A 21,618-nucleotide genomic window follows, 5' to 3' on the forward strand; every position below is an offset into this window, starting at 1 on the left:
CTTCATGTCCATCTTTGCATTATCATATTGACTTAAGTCTTTCATGTCCATCTTGACATGATCTTGATTTGGGCTTGACTTAAGCATATAGATTTAATTTTGGAATTGGTCCACTTGTTTTCATATTTAATTAAAACAACCCAACTCAATATAGTCATTAATAATTCATGTTTATTATCATTAAAACCAAAGGAGTCTGATGTGGCAAATGCTTACATGGCATTTTTCAACATCTACAAATTTACATTATTAGTGTAGAAATGTAGAATCCATGAATCCAGAGATTTATACAACCAAACAAGTTATAAATTTATTATCTAAAAGTACAAATAATTGAAATATTTGGATTTATGTAACAACACGGGCTCTAAGATAACACCCTTTTTTTTTTTCTTTCTTTTATTTCTTTATTCTTTTTAAATGAAGCCCCAAAACACCATATTCATAGAATGGCTCCAACATTCTCTCTGGTAAACCAAAAGAAAAGAGTTTTGATTCCAACCCTTAGCAGCCTATCCTGTTTTTGCTACCATTGTCTCTCACAACCCAATCAGCCTATTCATATTCTCTGACACGCACAAAAATCTGAATTTACGACTCCAAAAAAATCGTTTTTGCATGAATCAAGCCCAATACTAAAGGTATTTCAAACGTTTTTTTTTTTTTTTTTTTTTTTTTTTACTCTTTCTTATTACGGTATGAATAAAATTTAACAGCTGTCAAGAAATTGCAGCGAGCGCAGACACGAACAAAAATCCTACTATTAGTATCAAAATTTGCATAGGCCTCCAAGAAGATGTCCTCTGAAGGGTACAAAATCCTGATGTATAATAAGTTATTAGAAGATTTTTTTTTCTTAATTTAATCTAAGTCAAAGACAATCAAGTGGTCATAGGATGCCTTTTGAATTAAGTTGGAAACTCAAATGTTTGGTACAGAAGACTATCTACATTTTTCACAGATTTCTCATTTAGAAGTCCAAAAGTAACGCGTGTCTAATCATAATGGCAACTAGGTCTTAAAAACAGGAAGAAAACAATAGTGGTAATATTAGGTTTCTTTAGAAAGAAGAAGAAGAAAAAAAAAACTGTAATATTGTGTTTTGTTTAAAGTTGTTTTTTCGTCCTAATCCCAAAATAAATGGTTGTAACTTGTTCCTAGTAATAGAGCATGGCACCATGCTATCACATAAGAAGCCACAGAGAGAATTCATGGGGGGAATGATGATGAGCATGGTCCATTTATTGTCTCTATTTTTGTGTTTGTTATACATATTATGGATCAAATGGTGAACCCCGAACAAACTACAAAGTTGATAACTCTTGGTTCAAATCTAGTTCACATGATACATCAGACACTTATCGACAGAACATTCTCGGAAGATTACTTGCCTAGGAGGACATTTCATTGTGATTATCAGCTGGCATAGTGGACTTCTCAGATAGTCCTTGTATAGTATCTAATAAGCTACATTTCGACAAAAGTAACGTTGTAAGAGAATTTTGCATTTTTCTTTCTATCCAAACGTCAATCAATGCATTAAAATCAACATTGAATGCATTTGAGACTCATTAAATGCCAAGTGTTTGCCATGAAGTTTCGCATTACTTAGGACTTCCTTGAGTATTATTCCCTTACATTTTGTTTGCTAAAGTAAGTCACATCCACATCTATGTGAATCTAGCCACCAGATCAAGTTGGTAAGGCCATAAGGTACAACTATCTTGAAGCTTCTTCAAGAAGACTAGATTATTAACTTGATCATTGAGTAACCCACCGTGAATAATCACAACCCTTCATTTGAAACTAAAAGATCAGAGGGTTACGATGCATCTTTGCCACCTCAGAGGTACAAATGTGGCATATATTACTAATACTCTACAAAAATGAGGGTAAGTCTAGTGTCAATGACTCTTGCATTTACCCCTTGCAAACTCCAAATAAGACATTCATTATTTGAACATTTACTCTTCCATATGAATATTGTGTTTTATTTAATATGACTTAATCATTGGAGGTGGTTTCCCGTCCAGAGAGGCTGTCCACTCTCACTGATTTTGATTATCAGGAACCAAGCTTGGACCAATAGTTAACGAAATCACTCACGGCCAGATTTTGGAACAACAGGGTCCAACCATTAACAAATCCTATCATTCCTTTAAACTAAAGATTATGTTAAACTAACAAGCTAATTCATATAGCCCTATCTCACATCAATTGGTTTCCATTCCGGGAGCTTATAGATGGGGCTTGAGAGCAATCCAACAAGAAGGGAGGTCGTGTGTGTTTTGTGGGATTTCTATGGGGAATTTTGGAACAACAATGTCCAACCATTAACAAATCCTCTCATTCTTTTCAACTAATGATTATGTTAAACAACAAGCTAATTCATTTAGCCCTATCTCACATCAATTGGTTTCAATTTCAGGAGTTTATAGATGGGGCTTCAGAGCAATCCAGCAAGAAGGGAGGTCGTGTGTGTTTTGTGGGATTTCTATGGGGACTTTTTGGAAGAAAAAAAAAAGTGCTTTTCAGAAATATACACTGGTGATTTGTGAAGTTGCGAAAAACACCGAGGGTCCAAGTGTAATATACAATAAAATTGAGTGATTACGTGAAAACAAATCGGAATCCCAAACGCGAGCGAGCAAGCGACAGAAGCGGTTCGGCAGATTCAGCAGGGTAATATACTGGGAAGTGGGAAGAGCGTGATGAGGCTGAAGCACAAACTCACCTCCCGCTCTCTGCAACTCGAACTAACAAATACGGAGCAGCTGAAACACTCTTAGGTGCAGGATTAGACCCTGCGCCACGTATGCCTTCCTCTCTTAACTGCACCCTCACTTCCACCACCACCTCCAACTATGGTTTCAACTTCCACTTCCATTATTTCCCTATCTTCTCACCCCAAGGTTCCTGCTTCTCGTATCTGTTAATTATCATCGTTTCGCAATCCCTATCCAAACCAATTATCCTTAACCATCTCTTGTGGTTTTGTAGATAGCGTCTCGCGTTCATTATCGGAGGAATGATGTACGAAGCGGATTCATCGATGGATATCGTGCGAAGCGTCTCACATTTCCCAATTGTATCCCCTTGCTGTTGACGAGAAGAAGTTCTCTTAGATTCAAAAACTTCGTCACTAGGTCTGCGTCTCGTACTGATGGAGGTTCCAGCCGAACGTCTGGAGGTCGTAGGGTGTATAAGCAATCACAATCCGTGAAGCCTTCCCCTCAAATTCCTGCGCAGGAGCTCGTCTCTCTAGTTTTACCGGCAGGCGCTTTCGTAGTTGTTACTTTCGGTATAGCGTTGATACTCCCATTCCTTCATGATTCAATCCTTCATACTCTCCGTTTAATCTTTTACGGTTTATTTTATTTCCATTCGCTGTTTGATTCAGTTGGAGAACTATCACGAATGTGCATTAGATTTAGTTATTTCCGAGGGACATATTTTGCTTAAAGAGGCCCAGAATGGTTGAACTCGCAAGATTACTCCTATCGGCTTGTAGTTAGAGATTTATTCCCTCGTAGAGAACCATCAACGACTGCCCATTTGCAATTTCCATAGATATTGAAGCCTTTCATGCATGTTATTGAAATCTGGGCTCAAACTTGTGTGAAAGATGGTCTATCTTAGGATTTCATGAACTCATTTATGCTTTGTAAGACTTAGTCTGTGTTGCAGTCAGCCGTTTTGGTACTGTATCATATATGCTTTTCAGAGTTGGCGTTATTGTAAGGGCTTATTCAATGGATGTTTTAAACGACAGTGCTAAAAGAATAACCTGTATTTCATCCTGCCTGGCCTTATGTGCTTTATCAGTTGACTATCATAGGGAAAAATTAATGAGGCACTATCATAACTTCATTCTTTTTGGTAAGAGATTCTTATGTTTTAGGTAGACTATTTTCAAAGCAATATGTTCTTTGTCACATTAGGGTTGGTAGTACATGATCTTTTTATTCTGTTCCTGTTTTAATGTCATGCCACTCAGATGTCAGTTGATTACTTATTGTTTGTTCAAGTTGATCATTTCTTGTTTCTAGCCATCTTTTAAAGTAACATGATTCTTTTCCTTGGAATATCAGTCAATCAAATATTTGAACATCACATGATCAAGTAAATGCACATCTTCATAACTTCTTTCTCCAAATATTTGAACGTAAAAAATTTTAATGGTGCCCTAATTTGTAATTTTTATCTGGCAGTTATATGGAAGCTGGTGGAAAAATTGCTTATGCCAAAACCAGAGCGAGCTTCCTTAAAGGAAGACAAATCTTCTGTATCAGGAATCAAATGGTCATTTGCTCCAGGCACGAATTTGTCACCAGGCAATACTTACAAGATCGAAAGGGAGTTAAGACAAAGGCTGAATGATTTTGCCAAAGAACTTAGGTCTTTCAGAAATGTGGACATGTCAGGTACCTCAATTGGATGAATAAGGGGTGCAAAGCATGTAGAACCATGCCATGGTTTTTTCACATGCACTTGGGGTTAGAGCTTGAACTTCTCCCTCTTTTAGGGTGTTAGGAGATGCTATTTGTAAATTGTACTATAGTTAATATACAAAAGCTTACATTATCTTATAATTCATCTATCAAAAGATAAACTTTTGTGTCATAGATTGCCTTGAATGTGGATATTAGGGTCCATCCATAAGATGTGGCAGTGAGCCAAGATGAAAATGTTTATGAGGAGCTACAGCTACTTGTCGACTGGCTTAGCTTCCTTCTGAATGTTTCTTTCTCCAGGCTCAGGCTGATCCATCTTTCTGATGCTGAATAAGATCTTAAAATCTCAGACTAGTGGGTTCATCAGGCTGTAGATTTCTTTTCCTATTTTCACATGTATGGCATACTTTTTTATTTTTCCTATTAATGAAGAATTGTCATGTAAGTATGTAACTACCACAAGAATGTATTTCTTTATAGGTTGCAATTTCGGGGATGAGGGACTTTTCTTTCTTGCTGAGAGCTTAGGTTACAACCAGGTAAGAGTCTCCCTACATTGTAGTTGTTGTGGCGTCTTGGTGACCCAAGGCATTAGAGGGCGCCTAGACTCAAGGAAGAGCAACAAGGCAACCATGGTGCCCAGATGCCTCGGCAATGGCTTGAAAAGATGAAGCTTATAATGGTTTTTATTTTTTATTTTTTCCTCCTTTCATCTAGATGGAAAGATCTGAATGCAGTCAGATGGTACTGTCTTGTGTAGTTTCACAGATAATGTACTAAATGTGATTTTGATTGTATTTCAGAGTGCAGAGGAAGTGGATTTCTCTGCTAATGGAATAACTGAAGCAGGAGTGAAGGCATTTGATGGTATCCTTCAATCAAATTTTGTATTGAAGAGCCTGAATCTTTCTGGAAACCCCATAGGAGATGCAGGAGCCAAGGTAAGGTCAACTACTGATATATTTCGGGAACCAGTACAAGCAATTTCGTATGCTACGTATTTGTTAGTTGTGTTGCGAAAGTAATCAGCCATACATTCTTAGCTGATTATAGGTTCTTACAATATACTTGGGTTGTACAACTGTTATATTGCAGCGACATGTGTTGATGTCTAGTGTATGTGTTCACAGCTTACTGAAATTGTATCTGTCAAATTTGGAGGTCTTTACTGCAATTTTATTGGTGGCAAATGATGACTACTATATAATGGTATGCAGAAATAGATTGAGGTACATGCTGTTACTAGTAGGATAACCTGGCCAAAACAAGTCTCAAACCAAACCCACGGGCTATCAGAAACAACTCACAGGATATAGGATTCCCAAAAGAGATACATGGTATGATCATTCCTACTTAGCCAACTCATCCACAGCCTCATTTGCATTCTAGGCTGCCAACAGAACTGAATGCCTATTTTGGCTGCTCAGTGACAAATTGGCCCTATGCTTATTAAATGTGCAACAGACCAAGGTTCTCTGAGGGTGTCTCTCTTTGAGGTTAACCTTTACTTTCTGTTCCTGATTTAATAGGTTCTTTAAGTTACCCTGCTGAATTGTGGAGCTAATAAGGCCCTAGAATGATTTGTAAATGTAGAGAAAAACTCTCAAGTGAATGGGTTCTTGTTATCCCTTAACATTCTGATTTCTAATGAAACTATATAGATGAATAGTATTCTTTTTGTGTGAAGGATGAAGCCCAGCCAGTTTGGAATCACATACAAAAAAGTTTATTAGAAAAAGAGGATTCCAAAGAGTAAATTGTGGGAAAGGCTGCACACTGGCTAGTGGCTACTCTACTGCCATTTTATTGGTCAATCCTACTAGCACCTTCTTTTGCTAACAATGTTCCTCTGTGGTAAGTGACATCAAAACTAAGATGAACAAGATTTTCATGGTTGACATGTGTCCTGTTTCTCTCTGACACTTTGAAATAATCTAGGCAGACCTTTCTTATTTAAGATGCGTGCTTAAATCTGTCATTGTTACCATCATCTAAATTTGCCCAAAAATGGCCTAGGCAAAGTTTAAGACCCCTCATGAAGTAAAAATTTAAGACTTTGAAGGAGGTAAAAAATGAAGGTTTTTTTGAATATTATTTCCCAAAATGATCGGGCGTTGTTTATTAATTTTCGGTAGAAGGGGGTTTAGTCCAATGGAGAGGGATGACCAATTCCAACTTGTCATTAACATTTGGAATTTGATGAACAGATGAACTGTCCTTTGAGTAAAAAAAGAAATTGATGGAGTAAAACAAATGAAAGGAAATTGTCTGCTATCTCATGGGATAGATGCTAAAATTTACAGAAGGATATGGTTGTTTAAGTGATCCAAAATAACTTCCTTTGTAGAACCAATCACTTATAAGAGTATTCTCGAAGTACTTAGTTTCTAACCATACATGTTACTTCATATGTTCTCATACTAGTTAAGATATTAGTTTCTAACCATACATATTATTTCATATGTTCTCATACTAGTTAAGACACCTGTAAATTGTAATGTACACTTTTTCGTGTAAATAGCACTTGGGTACACAATGTTTAAGAGATGCACTTTTTCTGTATGTGAAACTGTGTCTGGGTGGTCTATTTTTATATTTCCAATTGTACCTCCAATAATAAGTTTACACCAGCTGCCCAGCACCACTACAATCACAGCCACCACAGTCGCTACCATGACTACCATCACCTTGGTCAGCGGGTCCCACCCTCACCTTATCTTGTATGCCTTGCCCAGCTGCCTTGTTCTCCCCCTCCACAAACCCATCCTAGGCTCCTTTCACTTGGTCGTTTGTCCCAACAAAGTATCGTTTCTGCCCTTCTTTGACACCCCTTGCTTGATCTTTCCCACACCCTGGACCCTCAGAGAACCTACAACCACCCAGTCCACCCCTCCTCTCTCCAGATCTCTTTCTAATGTTCCCTCACCTCTACTACCCCTTCCTCCCTAACTCTCTTTGCCTATTTTCCATCACTCGAGCAGACAGCAGGAATAAAATTGGGATTGTAAAATAATAAGGAACATTTATTGAACATCATTGAAACCTGAGGTACCTCAAATGTCATGTTCGTGAAACGTGAGGCACCCCAAAAGACACAATTTTGTACTCTTAAGTGTCATTTGCCCAACACTTTTGTACCACTGCACCCACAGGTGGTCTGTGCCTGTTAAGTCTGTATATTCCCTTGGCATTTCACTTGGCACCTTTCATGGTGTGCCAACAGATTGTGATATATAGTGGTGACACCAGGTTAAACATTCATCTGCTACAGTTCTTCCTAAAGTACTGCTCAAGCATTGATTAATGGGTATATTTAACTTGAAAGCCTTCATTATTTTATTTTACCTTCATCTTCAGTCAACTCCTCCTGCTCTCTCATGTCAATTTGTGCCCTTTTTGATATGTTTTAGAATCCCAATGTGCACTTTATTTACCCTTAAAAAGAAAAAAAAATTGAAATAGAATCTCAATGTGCATCATAGTTGTCCATGTTGCTGGCACGGTGTCATTGGTCTGTGGTGCATATCATCGGCATTTTACTATAAGAAAGAACACATCTTGGCAGAAGATATGGTCCTAGATTAATTAGACGGGGTTCCTGTGACATAACCCAACGGGTTTGATGGTTGGTTTTTTTTTAAAAACCCGGGTTGGGTGGTGCCAGGCTTTGGTGAATGATCCTTTCTTGGAAACTTCCCTTGGTTATACTTGAGCTGTGATGCTGGCTAACTAACCTAAATCAGTTTTTATATTTTAAAGAGACATGCTAATTGATGTTTACTGTGTTTGCAGTGTCTGTCAGATATATTGGTGGGAAATAGTGGCATTCAAAAGCTCCAGTTGAATAGTACTGGTCTCAGTGATGAGGTTGGATTGATTTCTGAAACATTAGAGTTAGTATTTGATAATATACCAGTTTTTAGTAACACATGGAGCACTCGATTAGGCTTTAGGCTATTTATATACTCGTCACTTGTCTATAGGGAGCAAAGGCTGTTTCAGAGATGCTGAAAAGAAATTCAAGCTTGCGTGTTCTTGAGTTGGACAACAATATGATAGACTATGCTGTATGTCATTCCTACTGACCTTCTTGCTTTCCTGGTTCTCAAAATTTATATGGAATATAATTAAAGTTATTATTTGATATTCTAACATGTTAAAATTCTATGCATTGCAAATGGAGTTTAGGGATTTACAAGTCTTGCTGAGGCACTTCTTGAAAATAACACAATTCGGACGATACATCTTAAGTGAGTAATTGCCCTACTTCCTGATGATTCAAATTTGTCTTCCAGATTTTGAGTCGATATTTGGGGACGCATTGTATCTTTAAATAGACATTAGATTTTGTTCTAGTTTAATTCTGCTTCTGAAATTTATGTGGTACTCTTTTTTTTTAATCCTTAGTGGCAATTATGGTGGGGCTCTTGGTGCTGCTGCTCTAGGTAAAGGGATTGAGGGCAACAAATCATTGAGGGTACAGATTTCTCACTTGCTTGAAACTCTTGGTTCTGTAACATAGTGATGAAAACTACCACAATGATTAGAGTAGTGGCTTGTCAGGGTATCTGCAACTTATGAAGAGCCTGAACGATGTATGGCATCTTCATTTGGAAAAATAATATTTTTTAGATCCAATTTACATGAAAGAATGTGCTGGAGCCAGAATTTAGTGCACATTTAGCTTCATTGTTATTGACCTAATTCAGTTATCAACATCAGTTTAGATGCAGATTCTGTTGGTCAGTCCTAGTCATGTGGTAGCCATTAACTTTTTATATTTTGAGTGAATGAGTTGGCTGCTGCCCTAACTGTAGCTTTTTCCAAGTTCCCTGTTTGTTAGGGGTCACTTTCAGGTCCAGTGTCCCATAAAAGCCTTCAGTCAGTTAATTTTGACACTGAATTAGGGAACCACACAATTTGTATTGGAAATGTTGCTCTAATGAATCCCCTGGGAACATTTATAGTGAAAGGAATATACAGAATTATGATCAATCAAATATTGCAAAGTCTCGTGATGTCTGTGTTGCCCAAGACAGGCAGGAGTAGCCAGCATCAATGGTAGGTCTATCTGCCCCAGATGAGAAAAATGGCATTTGGACGTGCACAATGCTTGATTTTTTTCCCCCTGTTTTATTTATTTTTTACACAATGAATGTGGTTTGGTGATTTTGGTCCAGTGAAGATGAAAGAAAGCTTAAGAATTGGAGTTATGGTCTTCTGAAACATCCATGGGCTAACAATTCTTACTTTGCATTAAATTATGAGTTCAACTACTCCTGTGTGAGTATGTGCCGGATAGCTTGTGTTGCTTATGTGAGTTATCTGTCTGATCACTGCCAGGGTCAAATGACCTCTGCAGCAAAGCTGCAAAAGTAATCGGGCCATGCAATGGCAATTCTGTTGAGATTTCCATTTTATGAAATACAGTCATAAGGTTGTTCAAATTTTGACCAAGTGGTCACAGATTTGAGTATCGAAACATCCTCACAGCAAAAGCAGGGAAAAGGCTGCAAATGGTATGATCCTCCGCTTACCCTGCAATGGTCGGAGCCTTATGCACTGGGTATGCCCTCTGTTTTTATCTAATATTAAAATGGATATGCTTATATTTGTTAGTTTTTACATCTAACAAGTCCAGTGAGTTGGATAAGAAAAATAAAAATATGTAGGTTCCATCTTAGCAAAGCAGTTCAGGCTTTCTTACCTTCTTCATTCAAAGAAGCAAGGGCTGGCATTGGAACCTGACCTAAAGTTTTAACCACCCTCACTAATCTTGTTCTTGAGAAAAAGATAGGATTCAATTTTGTTGACCTTTCCCACAAGAAATTCTTGAAGGACATCAAAGAAAATGGAGGAGGTTGAAAAGTTGAACCTTCTAACCCCACTCTATCCAGTCATAAGCACTTGAGATCCTGATACAATAAAAAGTGAGGAATTCTATTTGTATCCTTCTACCAACACAGTCCAAAGAGTAATTTGGAATCCTCGGTCACACTAGTGCTAAATAGGAATTGCAGCAATGACCAAATCACAGGGCATAATTGTTCCAGAACTGGAGTTCTGAAATATCTCATGATTCAACCATGAAAAGCAACCATCTGATGGGGGTATACTCCTGGTCGAAGAACTCTTAGATGGCAGGGGTCATAGCCTTTGAACTCCCCAGTCCAATGGTAGGATATGATTTTACAATCAGTCCCAGAATTAGAAAGTAGGCTAAATTATGATTAGTAACTAAGATTTGACAGTAGCCATGGCAGAACTTTAGGAAGTCAGCATAATTTGATTTAGAAACTACAAATATGTCAGTTACTGCAAGGAAGAATAACAACTAGTAGTCAGACTAGCCAGTAACCACCTTCAATCAGCTCTATCTGAGGTCATACTTGACACAAGGCCTAAGCTATGTATGTCTTCCTTCACCATCTCCCCTTAGGTCATTTTTCTGTCTGCCCCGGAGCATCTAGAGGCCATCAAACAAGGCCATGCACCTCAAAATGAATTTCTTATGGCTTATCATTATCATTTATTGTTGGATTCTATTAGGAGTCTAATAAGAGTTTGTATAGGAATTAAATTAGAGTTTGCATTCATGTAAACTTCCATTCCTTGTAATAGTCTACTTTCCACTATATTATAAATAAAGGGCTTGAGATCATGGATCAATAAGCCATTCTGCCAAACATTGTATTTCAACATGGCATCAGAGCCTAAGTTTGATTAGGATCTTCTTTTTTTTCTCTACAAAACCCCATTGCAGATTTTCTCCAATCATTGCAGAATTTTCTGCAACGGTCGCTGGAATTTCGCAACCATCACGAAATTCTTTTTTCCGTAACCATCGCCGATTAGGGAAGCAACCCACCTTCTTCTTCTTTTGAATTTATTTTCTAACCCATCGCCAATCTTCGTTCTCTGCTGGCAGTTTTTCAGAACGCTCGATTTGACAAATAATAACGAAAACGAGGAAAGAAGAAGAGAAGAAGAAATCAGCAACTTCCGCACGCGCCGACGCAAAGCTCAGCTTCAGATCTTGCAACTACCGCTGCTTCTACAACTCAATTAGTGAGTTATTTCTTCGATTTTTTTCTCTTGTTCTTCGCCGGAAGAGCGATCATGAAGACGACGCCATACACCTGCTGGTTTTTTAGTTTCGATTAGCCCAAAGAAAAATAAATACGATGGTTGAGGGCTTTAATTTGTAAATTTACATTCTCTAGGGATATTTCGAAGCATATTTTTAGGGATCTATTTGCAAATTTACAAATTCCGGGGACATAATTGTAAATATGCATAATTCCGGGGTCTATTTGTAAATTCAAATAGTTCTAGTACCTATTTGTAAATTCAAATAGTTTTAGGGACTTATTTGTAATTTCAGTCGTCGAATTAGAATTAGAATGAATCGGATGACGAGATAATGACGATCGAATCGAGTCGGAGAAAAGAAAAGAAAAGAAAAAAAAAAGGGGAAGGAATTGGCTCATATCATCTCATTACCCGATTTGTCATTACTTAGACTTGTTTGGGTTGTTCGGCTATTGCATTCCGCGACGTTTAGTTTTTTCAAAGGGGTGAAGACGAAGAACGAGACAATTCTTTCAACATGGCAGCCATCAATGATACTCCGCTCCCACGGATCCGAATATTTTCCCATTCTTCATTCTCTTTCGGTAAGATTTGACGGCACAAATTACTTGATCGGTCTCGATCCGCTTCCGACTATTCTGGAAGAGGACTAGTTGGATACATTACGAGCACTACTATCAAACCCACACCGCAGGTGTTTACAGATAAATGGATATCAAACGCTCTCTTATTATGTCATTCCTTTGAATTCCATGCATCCAAATATTGCCCGGGGTACCATACGACCCAACCCAAACGGAAGGCACACGAAACAAGGAAGGGGAAGATGCACGAGAGAGCACGAAAGAAGCCAGAGACTACCCAAAAGGAACAAGGGCCCACAAGAGGACCGGCAAGAGGGAAAGGGGAACACCCCACAATCTAGAGATGGGCACAAAAGAAGACAGAAAGAGAGAAGACGGAGGGAACGGAGAGAAAGAGAAAGAAGGCCACAAGAAGAGGCGGAGAAAGGGAAGTCAGAACAAGGAGAAACAAAAGGACAAAGACCGGCAAGGAGAGAAGGGAGCACACAAACCAACAACCAAGGAAAAGGGAAACGCAGGAAGGGAGAGCAAAAACGAGCACAAAGACAGAAAACAAAAGGCAACGAGAAGCAAACGAGGGGGAGAGGAGGAAAGAAGGGGGAAGACAGAACCCACAACCCACCAGCTACCCAGGACCGGGAAGAGAGGGAAAGGACAGGAGGAGGAGGAAAAAAACCGACAGGAAAAAAGGAGAGGGAACCAAAGAGGAGGAAAACAAAACCAAGCCCCAGGAAGAACCCCAGGAACGACAGGAGGGAGAAAGAAAACAAAGCAGAACCAAGAAGAACCGAAAGGACAAAACCGAAAGGTCACAACCACGAGACAAAGAAGAGAAGAAGAGAAGAGAGCAAACACCCAGACAACCCAAAAGAGAAAAAACGGAGAGACAGAAAACACAGAGCCCGGAAACCAAGACAACAGACAAACAAAAACGAAAGAACCAAAAAAAAAAAGAAAAAACAGAAGAAACGAGACAAAAGAAAGAAGACAAACAAAAAGCAAAGAAAAAAAAGAAAAGGAGAGGAAGAGAACAAGGGAAGGGAACAGAAGAGGGGGAGGGGAAAGGGTAAAAGGTAAGGAATAAATAGGTTGATAGAATATTAAGTACTTTAATAAAGGGGGTTGGCAGCTTCTATTTCAACATTTATGAGCTACTCCCGATCAATTCTAGTATGATCATTCCTAAGGCAGAAAAACAACTAACAATAGAAATTTGGTTCATTAGTTTTAGTTTGAGTCAGTTTCTTTCATTGTAATTACTTTTCCAGTTAGTTTTTGTTACCTTATTAGTTAAGGATCAGGATAGATCTTTCTCTTTTAGTGTTTAAGTCTGTAAAGGCCTACATTCTTATGTGCGAATTTGAATTAGTGAGATCGACTCTTCTTTGTGTATTTGATTGCCCGCAAATCTGAGAACTGATAGAAGGATTTACGTTGCTGGGCGTGATGTTTGTGGTCTTTTCTGAACTGGTTATCACCGTTGAATGTTAGGATTAATTTCCTTCTAATCATAGAAATCATGGTCTTACTGGGTGGTTCTGATATAAAGTTTCTGTTCAGCTGTAAAGCTTGTGTACTCTATACTGTATATTGGTTTTGCATTGTAACAGGCTGCTTAGTACCTGCCTTTTTCCTCATATGCCTGCCTTTTTGCTCATAGTAAACCTTATTCCTACCACCCACACACATGCATACAGACGCTCACAGAAGGGGATCTTCATGACATTAACCATGTGTCACAAATGCTTTTTTTCTCTAAACAAAAATCTTTATCTTTATGGATGAGATGTACCCTAGTGCCTAATTGCCAATGTCAAAAGCTAAGGTTGCAGCTTGGGTTGGCTAGGATGGTAGCATGACAAACCTAAGGTCTAGAAAGTCAAGCCCTCATTTTGTAGCTTGTATGGCTGGAGTCCAACATGTACCGTGGGTTGTACTTCAAAAATCAAGAGGGTCATCCTGAGCAGTTGTATCTTCATGTTTTGAGAAATAAAGGAAGTATGAATGTGGTTCCTTTAAAATGTAGCTGGCTTTTTGTTTTCCAGTTTCCAAGTTCAGAGCTGGTCATTTTCTTTGCATCATTATATGTTAGTTTATTTTTACCCTATTTAGTTTTCTGCTTCTGGGAAATTAGCAGTGGATTTAAATCTCTATTTGGTTCAGAAGTTAGCTTTTTTTGAGGAGCTCATGTACAATAGTTCAAATATGTGTTTAGGAGCTTCGTTTGCATGGAAACTCAATTGGCAATGAAGGAGTACGGGCTCTGATTGCAGGTTTATCTGCACATAGAGGTTTGCACATTGCTACAACAATTGCCTCTGGAAAACACAAACACACGCACTCACACATATTTACCTATGCTGCATCTTCCATTGCTTCCATTTATTAATATCAGCATGATAATATTCTTTTGAAAGAAAAAAGGAGTTATTCTCATTCATATACATCAAAGGTGGGAAAACAGTTAGCTTCTCATTCTTTTTTCCCAGGGAAAGTTACACTTCTAGACCTTGGCAACAATGAGATTGGTCCGAAAGGTGCCTTTCATGTTGCTGAATATATCAAGAAAAGCAAGAGCCTGTTATGGTTGAATCTTTATATGAATGACATAGGTGATGAGGTATTCATAGATCCCATCTCTTCATCCCCTGTTTTTTTATGTACTGTTTACATTTTTGTTTTGTTATACTTAAACATTCCTTGTTCCTTACTTTTTCCCTTTTTGTTTAGGCTTTAACACATTGTTTATTAATTATTAAAGCTTGGTATCATAGTTGGGATTGAGCGGTGGTGATCTAGATTCAGATCAGCTGATCTCTGTCCATACCCTTGACTTATCAGCCAGTGTCAGATAAATTGGTTTGGATAGGCCAAGATGCTGATTTTCATCCTGATACTTGAATCCTTGATGTTCATGCAGGGCAAATTGGGTTACTTTTCTTTGTAACATTATCTGTTTCGCTTAATGGGTTGACATTATAACTCAACATGAAAAGGAAGTAGAATGGAATCAAGCTTCAAAGGAATGTTAATTACTTTGTTTTATATTTAGGAAAACCAAAATTATGGATAAATCCTCTGGTTGAAGATACTCATTTAGTTATACATATCCCCTCATCTCATTTGATTTATCCATTTCCTTTATATGCCTCCCTCTGTTGTTGGCAGCGCTGATAACAATACAATGCCGCTGGCAGCATGCTGCTAATCAATTTCTTTCTTTCCCTCTTGTTTGCAACACTATAGAGAACTTGATCATAATCTACAAGAAAGATGAGAGGAAATTAAGATGTCATAAGATTAAAATGAGAGAAATGGAGTCATCCAAGTAATGCTATCAGTGAAGTATGTTCTTTCATGATGAATGCTTGGGTTGTCTAGTTGCAAGTCATGTAGCAGGAAAGTATATTTCTTGAAAACTGCCTTGTCGGAGGCTCTTTTTTCTTCAATGTAGGCTTATATATTTGTTGTACAGAAACATTCATGGCATCTATTATAATGCCTTTGAGGAAAAAAGCACATGTATGCTTGCTTTGTTGGGAATCTCCTATTTCAAACTAGAATATTTAATTAAGATCTCCTAGCTATTGAAGTCCCATTCATTCCTTCACTCTCATGGCTAGTCATTGTCTGCAAGAGATCTCCTAAAGCTACTCTCATCATATGAATGTGAATCAATTGACTATTGGCCTTCCCTTTGTTTCCTATAATGACTTTTCGATTAATTGAATTTGGGACCTTTTTGGCTGTTCTAAGTTCTTGCCTTCACATTTATAAAATGGCCCTACACAGAACTCTCACCTTTGAGATGTATGTGACTTAGCGCATTTCATTGCAGCTCCAGTGTGTGTATGTCCTAGCCATACTAAATTAGTCAGTTCACCTGCATGACCAAAGTCTGATAAAGTAATGGAAATAAAGATCACTGAGCAGCTTTCTGTTTGTTTCTATCTTATTTTTTAACTGCATTAGGGGGCTGAAAGAATTGCTGTTGCTTTGAAAGAAAATCGTACATTAACAACAGTTGACTTGGTGAGTATAATAAAATTTTTAGTCATCTTCCTTCAGTCTACAAACTATTCTAGTTCCTTTTTCTTTCTTGCTATCTTAATGCGGGATGCTGAGGTTTCCATTTTTCTAGGGGGGAAATAATATCCATTCAAGTGGGGTCAACGCCATTGCCCAAGTTTTGAAAGATAATCCTGTCATTAAGACTGTGAGTCCACCATTTCAATACTTGATAGAAAATTTAAACTAATCATGTTCAAAATGCAAAGTTCTATTATGTTATATTATCTTTGATAAGTCGAAATTGTTCCATTTTTACAGTTGGATCTTGGGTACAATCCCATTGGACCAGATGGTGCAAAGGTTCTGTCTGAAGTGCTTAAGTTTCATGGAAAGATAGAAATACTCAAGCTTGGCTGGTGTCAGGTAATCCCTGGGTTGTGAATATGTTGGTCTAACTTATGTGCAACATTTCATGTTGAATATCTGTGCTTTGCAGATTGGAGCAAAGGGATCTGAGTTCATTGCAGATACTCTGAAATATAATACAACCATATCGACGTTGGATTTGCGGGCCAATGGCATTGGAGATGAAGTTGGTACTTGTGAATAATGATACTATTTCGAATATGGACCTGGCTTTTTTGCTGATGCTTCTTGTATTAAATAATATTTGCAGGGTGCAATTCGTCTTGCTCAGAGCTTTAAAGTCGTTAACGAAGTGTTAACTTCTCTTGATTTAGGATATAACGAAATAAGAGTATGTACATCTTGTTTCCTGAAGGTCTAGTTCACATACATAACAATTTCTAGCAGTAGCTAATTTTTGTGTTCGTGTATAACAGGATAAAGGGGCATTTGCTATTGCTCAAGCACTGAAGGCAAATGAGGATGTGGCAATCACATCCTTGAACCTTGCCAACAACTTCTTTACAAAATATGGGCAGGTAATGAGTAATGACCTGTCCTTCCCTTTTAATTTCTTCTCACTTTATATCATTGATTAATACCCTCTAACTGATGTCATGATACCATACAGAGTGCTCTTACCGATGCTAGAGACCTTGTATACGAGATGAGTGAAAAAGAAGTCAACATTTTCTTCTAGATGACTCCAATTTTCTCCTTTTTCCATCTGTTTAGATTCTTTTTTCTTCACCCCCCCCCCCCCCAATTGGGGTGATTTGAGGGGTTGTTGGGAATTCTATTTAGATTCTTGAAATGAAGTCATGTGTATCTGAGGCTTTTCAGCTTCATTTCTACCGGCAATTAAGTAGAAAGAGACGTCCTCTGAGTTTGAATATGAGTTGAATTATTTGAACACAGATTTTGAGTTTTCATCTGTCGGGAGAATAGGAATTTTTTGATGGTTCTTGGAAGTGGAATAAATGTCTTTGGAAGAAAATATGTCTTATTCGTGGCATTTTCTTCTCCTCCCCCCCTAAAAAGAAGCCTTTTTCAGTTCTTTTTGGGTAGAACTTAGAAGAAGCAAACTTCAATTCGATAGCTATTTCCTTTGGTCTGTACTTCAGCTGGTCGGCTAGTTTTATCGTTATTTTACGGTAAATGTCAACTAGTTTTAACTTTACTACCATGGAGTCCTCTAGGATTATTTAGTTTCAGGTGTTTTTCTGTTGGTTCGAAGTTTCAGGTGTACTAGCTCCCTAGTTTCACAGATGTGAGACGAATATACAGAGATGCAAACGGGAGTTTACTGGTGGTACCTCGGATTATTAATCTCGAACGAGGCTTTGGGTGTTGAAGGCAGTAAGTGGGAACTGAGAAGTGCACAAGAAGGCATTGGTTTCGATGGAATATTGATTCCTAAACCAATGGAATATTGACTCCTAAACCAATGGAATATTGATTCCTGTAAGGATGGAATGGAATTTGGGTATTCCTTTTCGGGTGAAGAACAATGTGAACATTGTCGTTCTCTTATAGACGGCTTGTTATTCTGGATTTGAAAACTACGAATTCGACTGGCCAAAATCAGGTGATCGTTAATCTTTATACTCGTAAGTCTTTTGTGACGACGCTAGCCCCAGAAAAATAGTTCACTCCTGAGCCCACAGCCCAATCCCAAAAATAAAAGTGAAGCAAAAGTTTCCCAAGTGTGTCATGGGATCGCAGTCAACACACACCAGTTCTCTAGTGTGTCGGAAGTATGTGGTACGTGACGTTAAGCGGCTCTGGGGAAATAGACTACAAGTCTACAACACAACAATATAGTTTCAGAACCTTGGTGGTTACTATTAAGCAGATACATTGATGGTGAGTGGATCCCAAGCTGATAAGATCGTTTCTGTATCTGTGCTTTTAACTCTTTTGTCGATTTAATCCCCCAATAAGGAAAATGTATCTTGCTAAACGTTTTATTATAGAAATTACAACATGATGAAGACCTCTGGAGGGTAGCTGCTAGCCGCTGAGATATCGGCAAGGGTTACGTTTTTACAAACGTTTTAAACTCATCCTTATTGATTTCAAGAAGATTCTTAATTGTTGATGTTAATTATTTTCAATTGAATAACTGGAATGTAAGAAACCACTAAGGTAAAATAGGAGCGTTTGTCATAGCTGATCAGTGTGCTATTTTAGAGAGCCACTTTAACCATTCTGTTCTAAAGCTCCAGCTTTAGTTGCTGGGTGCAATGGCGTTGGCTTTAATCGTCTGGGTTAACGTTATGGAGGTAATTTTGGTCTTTACAGAGAACCACTTGAATACTTGATATAACAGCTGGAGTTCTCTTGGGCTTCTTCCTGTACTGTCAATCTGTTTGTTTCACTGTGTACCTGCATGCAGGTTTCATCCCTTACTGTAGTGGAAAGCGAACCGACCCATTTTAACCAGGTGTTAATGCCTGAAATTAGAGCTCTCTCTCTCTCTCTCTCTCACAGTTAATCTCACAATCTTATGATATAAACTGTTCTGTAATTGCTTGATTCACAGTTTGCAGTGAAAAGTGGTAACAGGAGGCTCATGTAAAGGTGTGTGGGTCTGGGAGAGAGATTTTTCTGCTATGACTCATGAGTTACAAATAAATATCCACAAAGGAATTTCTTTTGTTGATCCTTTTTGTTTGGTTTTGGTTTCAGATTGTGATGGATTATGCAAAGTGAGCTGCAGCCTGCACTCGAGGCCAAACGTGTGCACGAGAGCATGTGGAACTTGCTGTCGAAAGTGCAGGTGTGTTCCTCCAGGGACTTCTGGGAGCAAGGAAATGTGTGGGAGCTCCAAAGTCCAAATGCCCCATCTCCATCACTGAAAACCTAAGTTTCTTGTCAGTGACTGCTTTATGCTTTGACTTGGTTAGGCTTTGGATTAGGGCTTCTCTCTATTTCTTTGTTTTCTGGGGCACTAATTTGTAAAGAAAGAGTTGGATATGCAATCAATGGTATCATAATATCATTATGAACTTGTGGTTCGGTTGGTGAGCGTACTAAATACAAAAGGGTATTGGTAGACTTCAAGGATCTGCTATGGTGAGACAAAAACTTTTCAATGTGCATTGTGGGCCATATGGTGCCTTTGTTAGTGATCAAACCCAAATTAAACTTGATATACCGTAAATCTACGGTGGGGATCCACTTTACTCCAACACTGCCACGTCAAACTCGAGTCTGGATTTTCTACTTCTCCGTAAAAGTCTATGCTTTTCTTGTATTAAGAAATAAACTCACCTTTAAATACTGACCCAATGAATTAGGCATAAAGGGTCTCACTACTATTATGTGGTGCAGGTGAGCACTGTCTTTATATCCATCAGATCTAGACTTGTCGCAATCCTTTAACAATTCATGCGGTAGAAATATAATTATTTGGCTTAATCACAAAGATTACTCATTTAGTCTTATTAAATATCGAATCTATGAAGCATTTACCTAATGCATGATGTCCTACATTAAATTTGAAGAGTTAACACGCCAGGCAAACCAGATAAATGTCGTTTTCCTCATTCTTGGAACATACTTGAATTATACGCTAAACTTTCAAATCATCGAAACGTATTGAGTCAAAATGGTGCCCACAACACAGTGATCCACTTTAGCAGCAAGCGCCCGAGGGTTTTGAGATGTAGCTCAACGAATTAAATCACACTGCCAAGTGCCAACATGGTTTCTTATGGAGGTGGTGGTTGGGGCCTTAGGGGCACTTGGGTTTGTTGCCGTGGGTGGTCATATCAGTGTAACACTTACCGCACATCTCCTTGTTACCATAGGTGCCTGGTGGAACACATTTGCAGCGTTGGCAGCAAGTCATGCACACCCGTGTGCACTGCCTCTTCCTTGAATGCAGTGAGCACCTTACCCCACAAAGACGGGGGCATTCTGTAATGTTCACCGGTGGAAGTGTAGGAGGTGGTGCCATTGGCCCAGGCGCAGGTGCAGGTGCTGGTGCCTTCACAATAACTGGTGGCTTTAGGGGTGCCTTGTGGCGGTGCCGTAGCTGGAGCAAGTGTAGCTTTCCTGGGGGCATTGGCGTAGACGGCCACCTACAGTACAACAAAAACATACATTCCATACACACTAGTGTTACAAAGAACTCTCACTTTTAGTAACGATCGAGAAACGTTATGGCAAAGGTATACCTCTGAGAAGATCTCCTCGTCAATGGATGAAACCTACAAAACCCAAATGAAAGTAGTTATAACTCAGGTGTTGGTTAATTCTTGAGCCTTTGGGAACTAGAAAATCAAAGCTTGTTAGAGTGAAGAGTGAAATGAGAGCCTTAGTACCACAGTAGCAAGCAGAAGAAAGGAGGCCAAGAGGTAAATGAGACATCTGGAGACCATTCTGGAGAATCTGAACACACAAGCAAAGAGAATCTGAACACACAAGCAAAGTGCCTATTCTGGCATTTTATTGGAGAGAGTTTGGGGATGGGAATATTGGATAATGGGATAATGGGGGCGAGTGATGGTGGGTGACAGCTTTGATGAATTCATGGGCTTGGCAGGCAGGATGGGGTAGCGAGAGAGAGAGAACAAATTGCTCATGACTCATCATCATCTTTGGTTTCAAATCTTCTTGGAGACTGCAATTTCTTGTCCATCTTTGATGAAACAAACCTTCTTTTGTTCAATTGTATTATTTGATATTTAATTTAAAAAACAAACGGGGAGCCGAACACCGGCAGCCAAGCGGGGGCCCCGCCCGCCGGCGGGCCCGCGGCCACAGCCCCGAGAGACCCAACCGGCGAGGGAGAGCCCCACCCGGCCCGGGGAAGGGCACCACAACCCAAGGCCCCAGCGCGCCCAGCCCCCGGGCGCGGGCGCCGCCGGCCCGCCGCGGGCGGGGCCCCGGCCCCGCGCGCGGGCCCGCCGGCTCCCCCCGTCGTTAATTTAAAATTTTAACCTCACGAAAATTTTGAGTTATCATATTCAACTATATGGCAAATGACCCATAACTTATGTTACCAGCTTGAATTTTGCTCTCAATTCCGTCTTATTCATGACCTACTACTAGGTTAGGTTGAT

At 39.0% G+C, this 21,618-nt stretch overlaps 2 protein-coding genes across 2 annotated transcripts; one reads left to right on the plus strand and one right to left on the minus strand.

The window, feature by feature from the left end:
- Positions 1-2,645: 2,645 nt before the first annotated feature.
- Positions 2,646-17,905, plus strand: EMB2004 (RNI-like superfamily protein). Its single transcript, XM_089148657.1, has 18 exons — positions 2,646-2,912; positions 3,001-3,301; positions 4,212-4,424; positions 4,935-4,993; positions 5,258-5,395; positions 8,247-8,321; positions 8,438-8,521; positions 8,643-8,704; positions 8,862-8,931; positions 14,346-14,421; positions 14,620-14,750; positions 16,103-16,162; positions 16,272-16,346; positions 16,460-16,564; positions 16,638-16,733; positions 16,818-16,898; positions 16,984-17,085; positions 17,178-17,905. The coding sequence occupies exons 1-18, from the start codon at positions 2,865-2,867 to the stop codon at positions 17,244-17,246; spliced, it is 1,845 nt and encodes a 614-aa protein (XP_089004783.1). The 5' UTR covers positions 2,646-2,864; the 3' UTR covers positions 17,247-17,905.
- A 1,920-nt stretch (positions 17,906-19,825) lies between these two features.
- LOC149020500 (uncharacterized) lies at positions 19,826-21,007 on the minus strand. The gene is made up of 3 exons (XM_089146930.1): positions 20,878-21,007; positions 20,731-20,763; positions 19,826-20,634 (listed from the first exon to the last, which is right to left on the minus strand). The coding sequence occupies exons 1-3, from the start codon at positions 20,932-20,934 to the stop codon at positions 20,353-20,355; spliced, it is 372 nt and encodes a 123-aa protein (XP_089003056.1). The 5' UTR covers positions 20,935-21,007; the 3' UTR covers positions 19,826-20,352.
- Positions 21,008-21,618: the final 611 nt, after the last annotated feature.

This window comes from Hakea prostrata, chromosome 3 (assembly GCF_041222555.1).
Source record: "Hakea prostrata isolate BN-2017 chromosome 3, UWA_Hpros_2, whole genome shotgun sequence".
Lineage (NCBI taxonomy): Eukaryota > Viridiplantae > Streptophyta > Magnoliopsida > Proteales > Proteaceae > Hakea > Hakea prostrata.

Coding starts and splice junctions, on each gene's coding strand:
- LOC149020500 (XM_089146930.1), bottom strand. CDS start 20,934: ATGGTCTCCAGATGTCTCATTTACCTCTTGGCCTCCTTTCTTCTGCTT. Junction 20,764..20,877: donor TTCTTCTGCTTGCTACTGTG/GTACTAAGGCTC, acceptor TGGGTTTTGTAG/GTTTCATCCATTGACGAGGA. Junction 20,635..20,730: donor ACGAGGAGATCTTCTCAGAG/GTATACCTTTGC, acceptor GTTGTACTGTAG/GTGGCCGTCTACGCCAATGC.
- EMB2004 (XM_089148657.1), top strand. CDS start 2,865: ATGGTTTCAACTTCCACTTCCATTATTTCCCTATCTTCTCACCCCAAG. Junction 4,994..5,257: donor AGAGCTTAGGTTACAACCAG/GTAAGAGTCTCC, acceptor ATTGTATTTCAG/AGTGCAGAGGAAGTGGATTT. Junction 14,751..16,102: donor TGAATGACATAGGTGATGAG/GTATTCATAGAT, acceptor TAACTGCATTAG/GGGGCTGAAAGAATTGCTGT.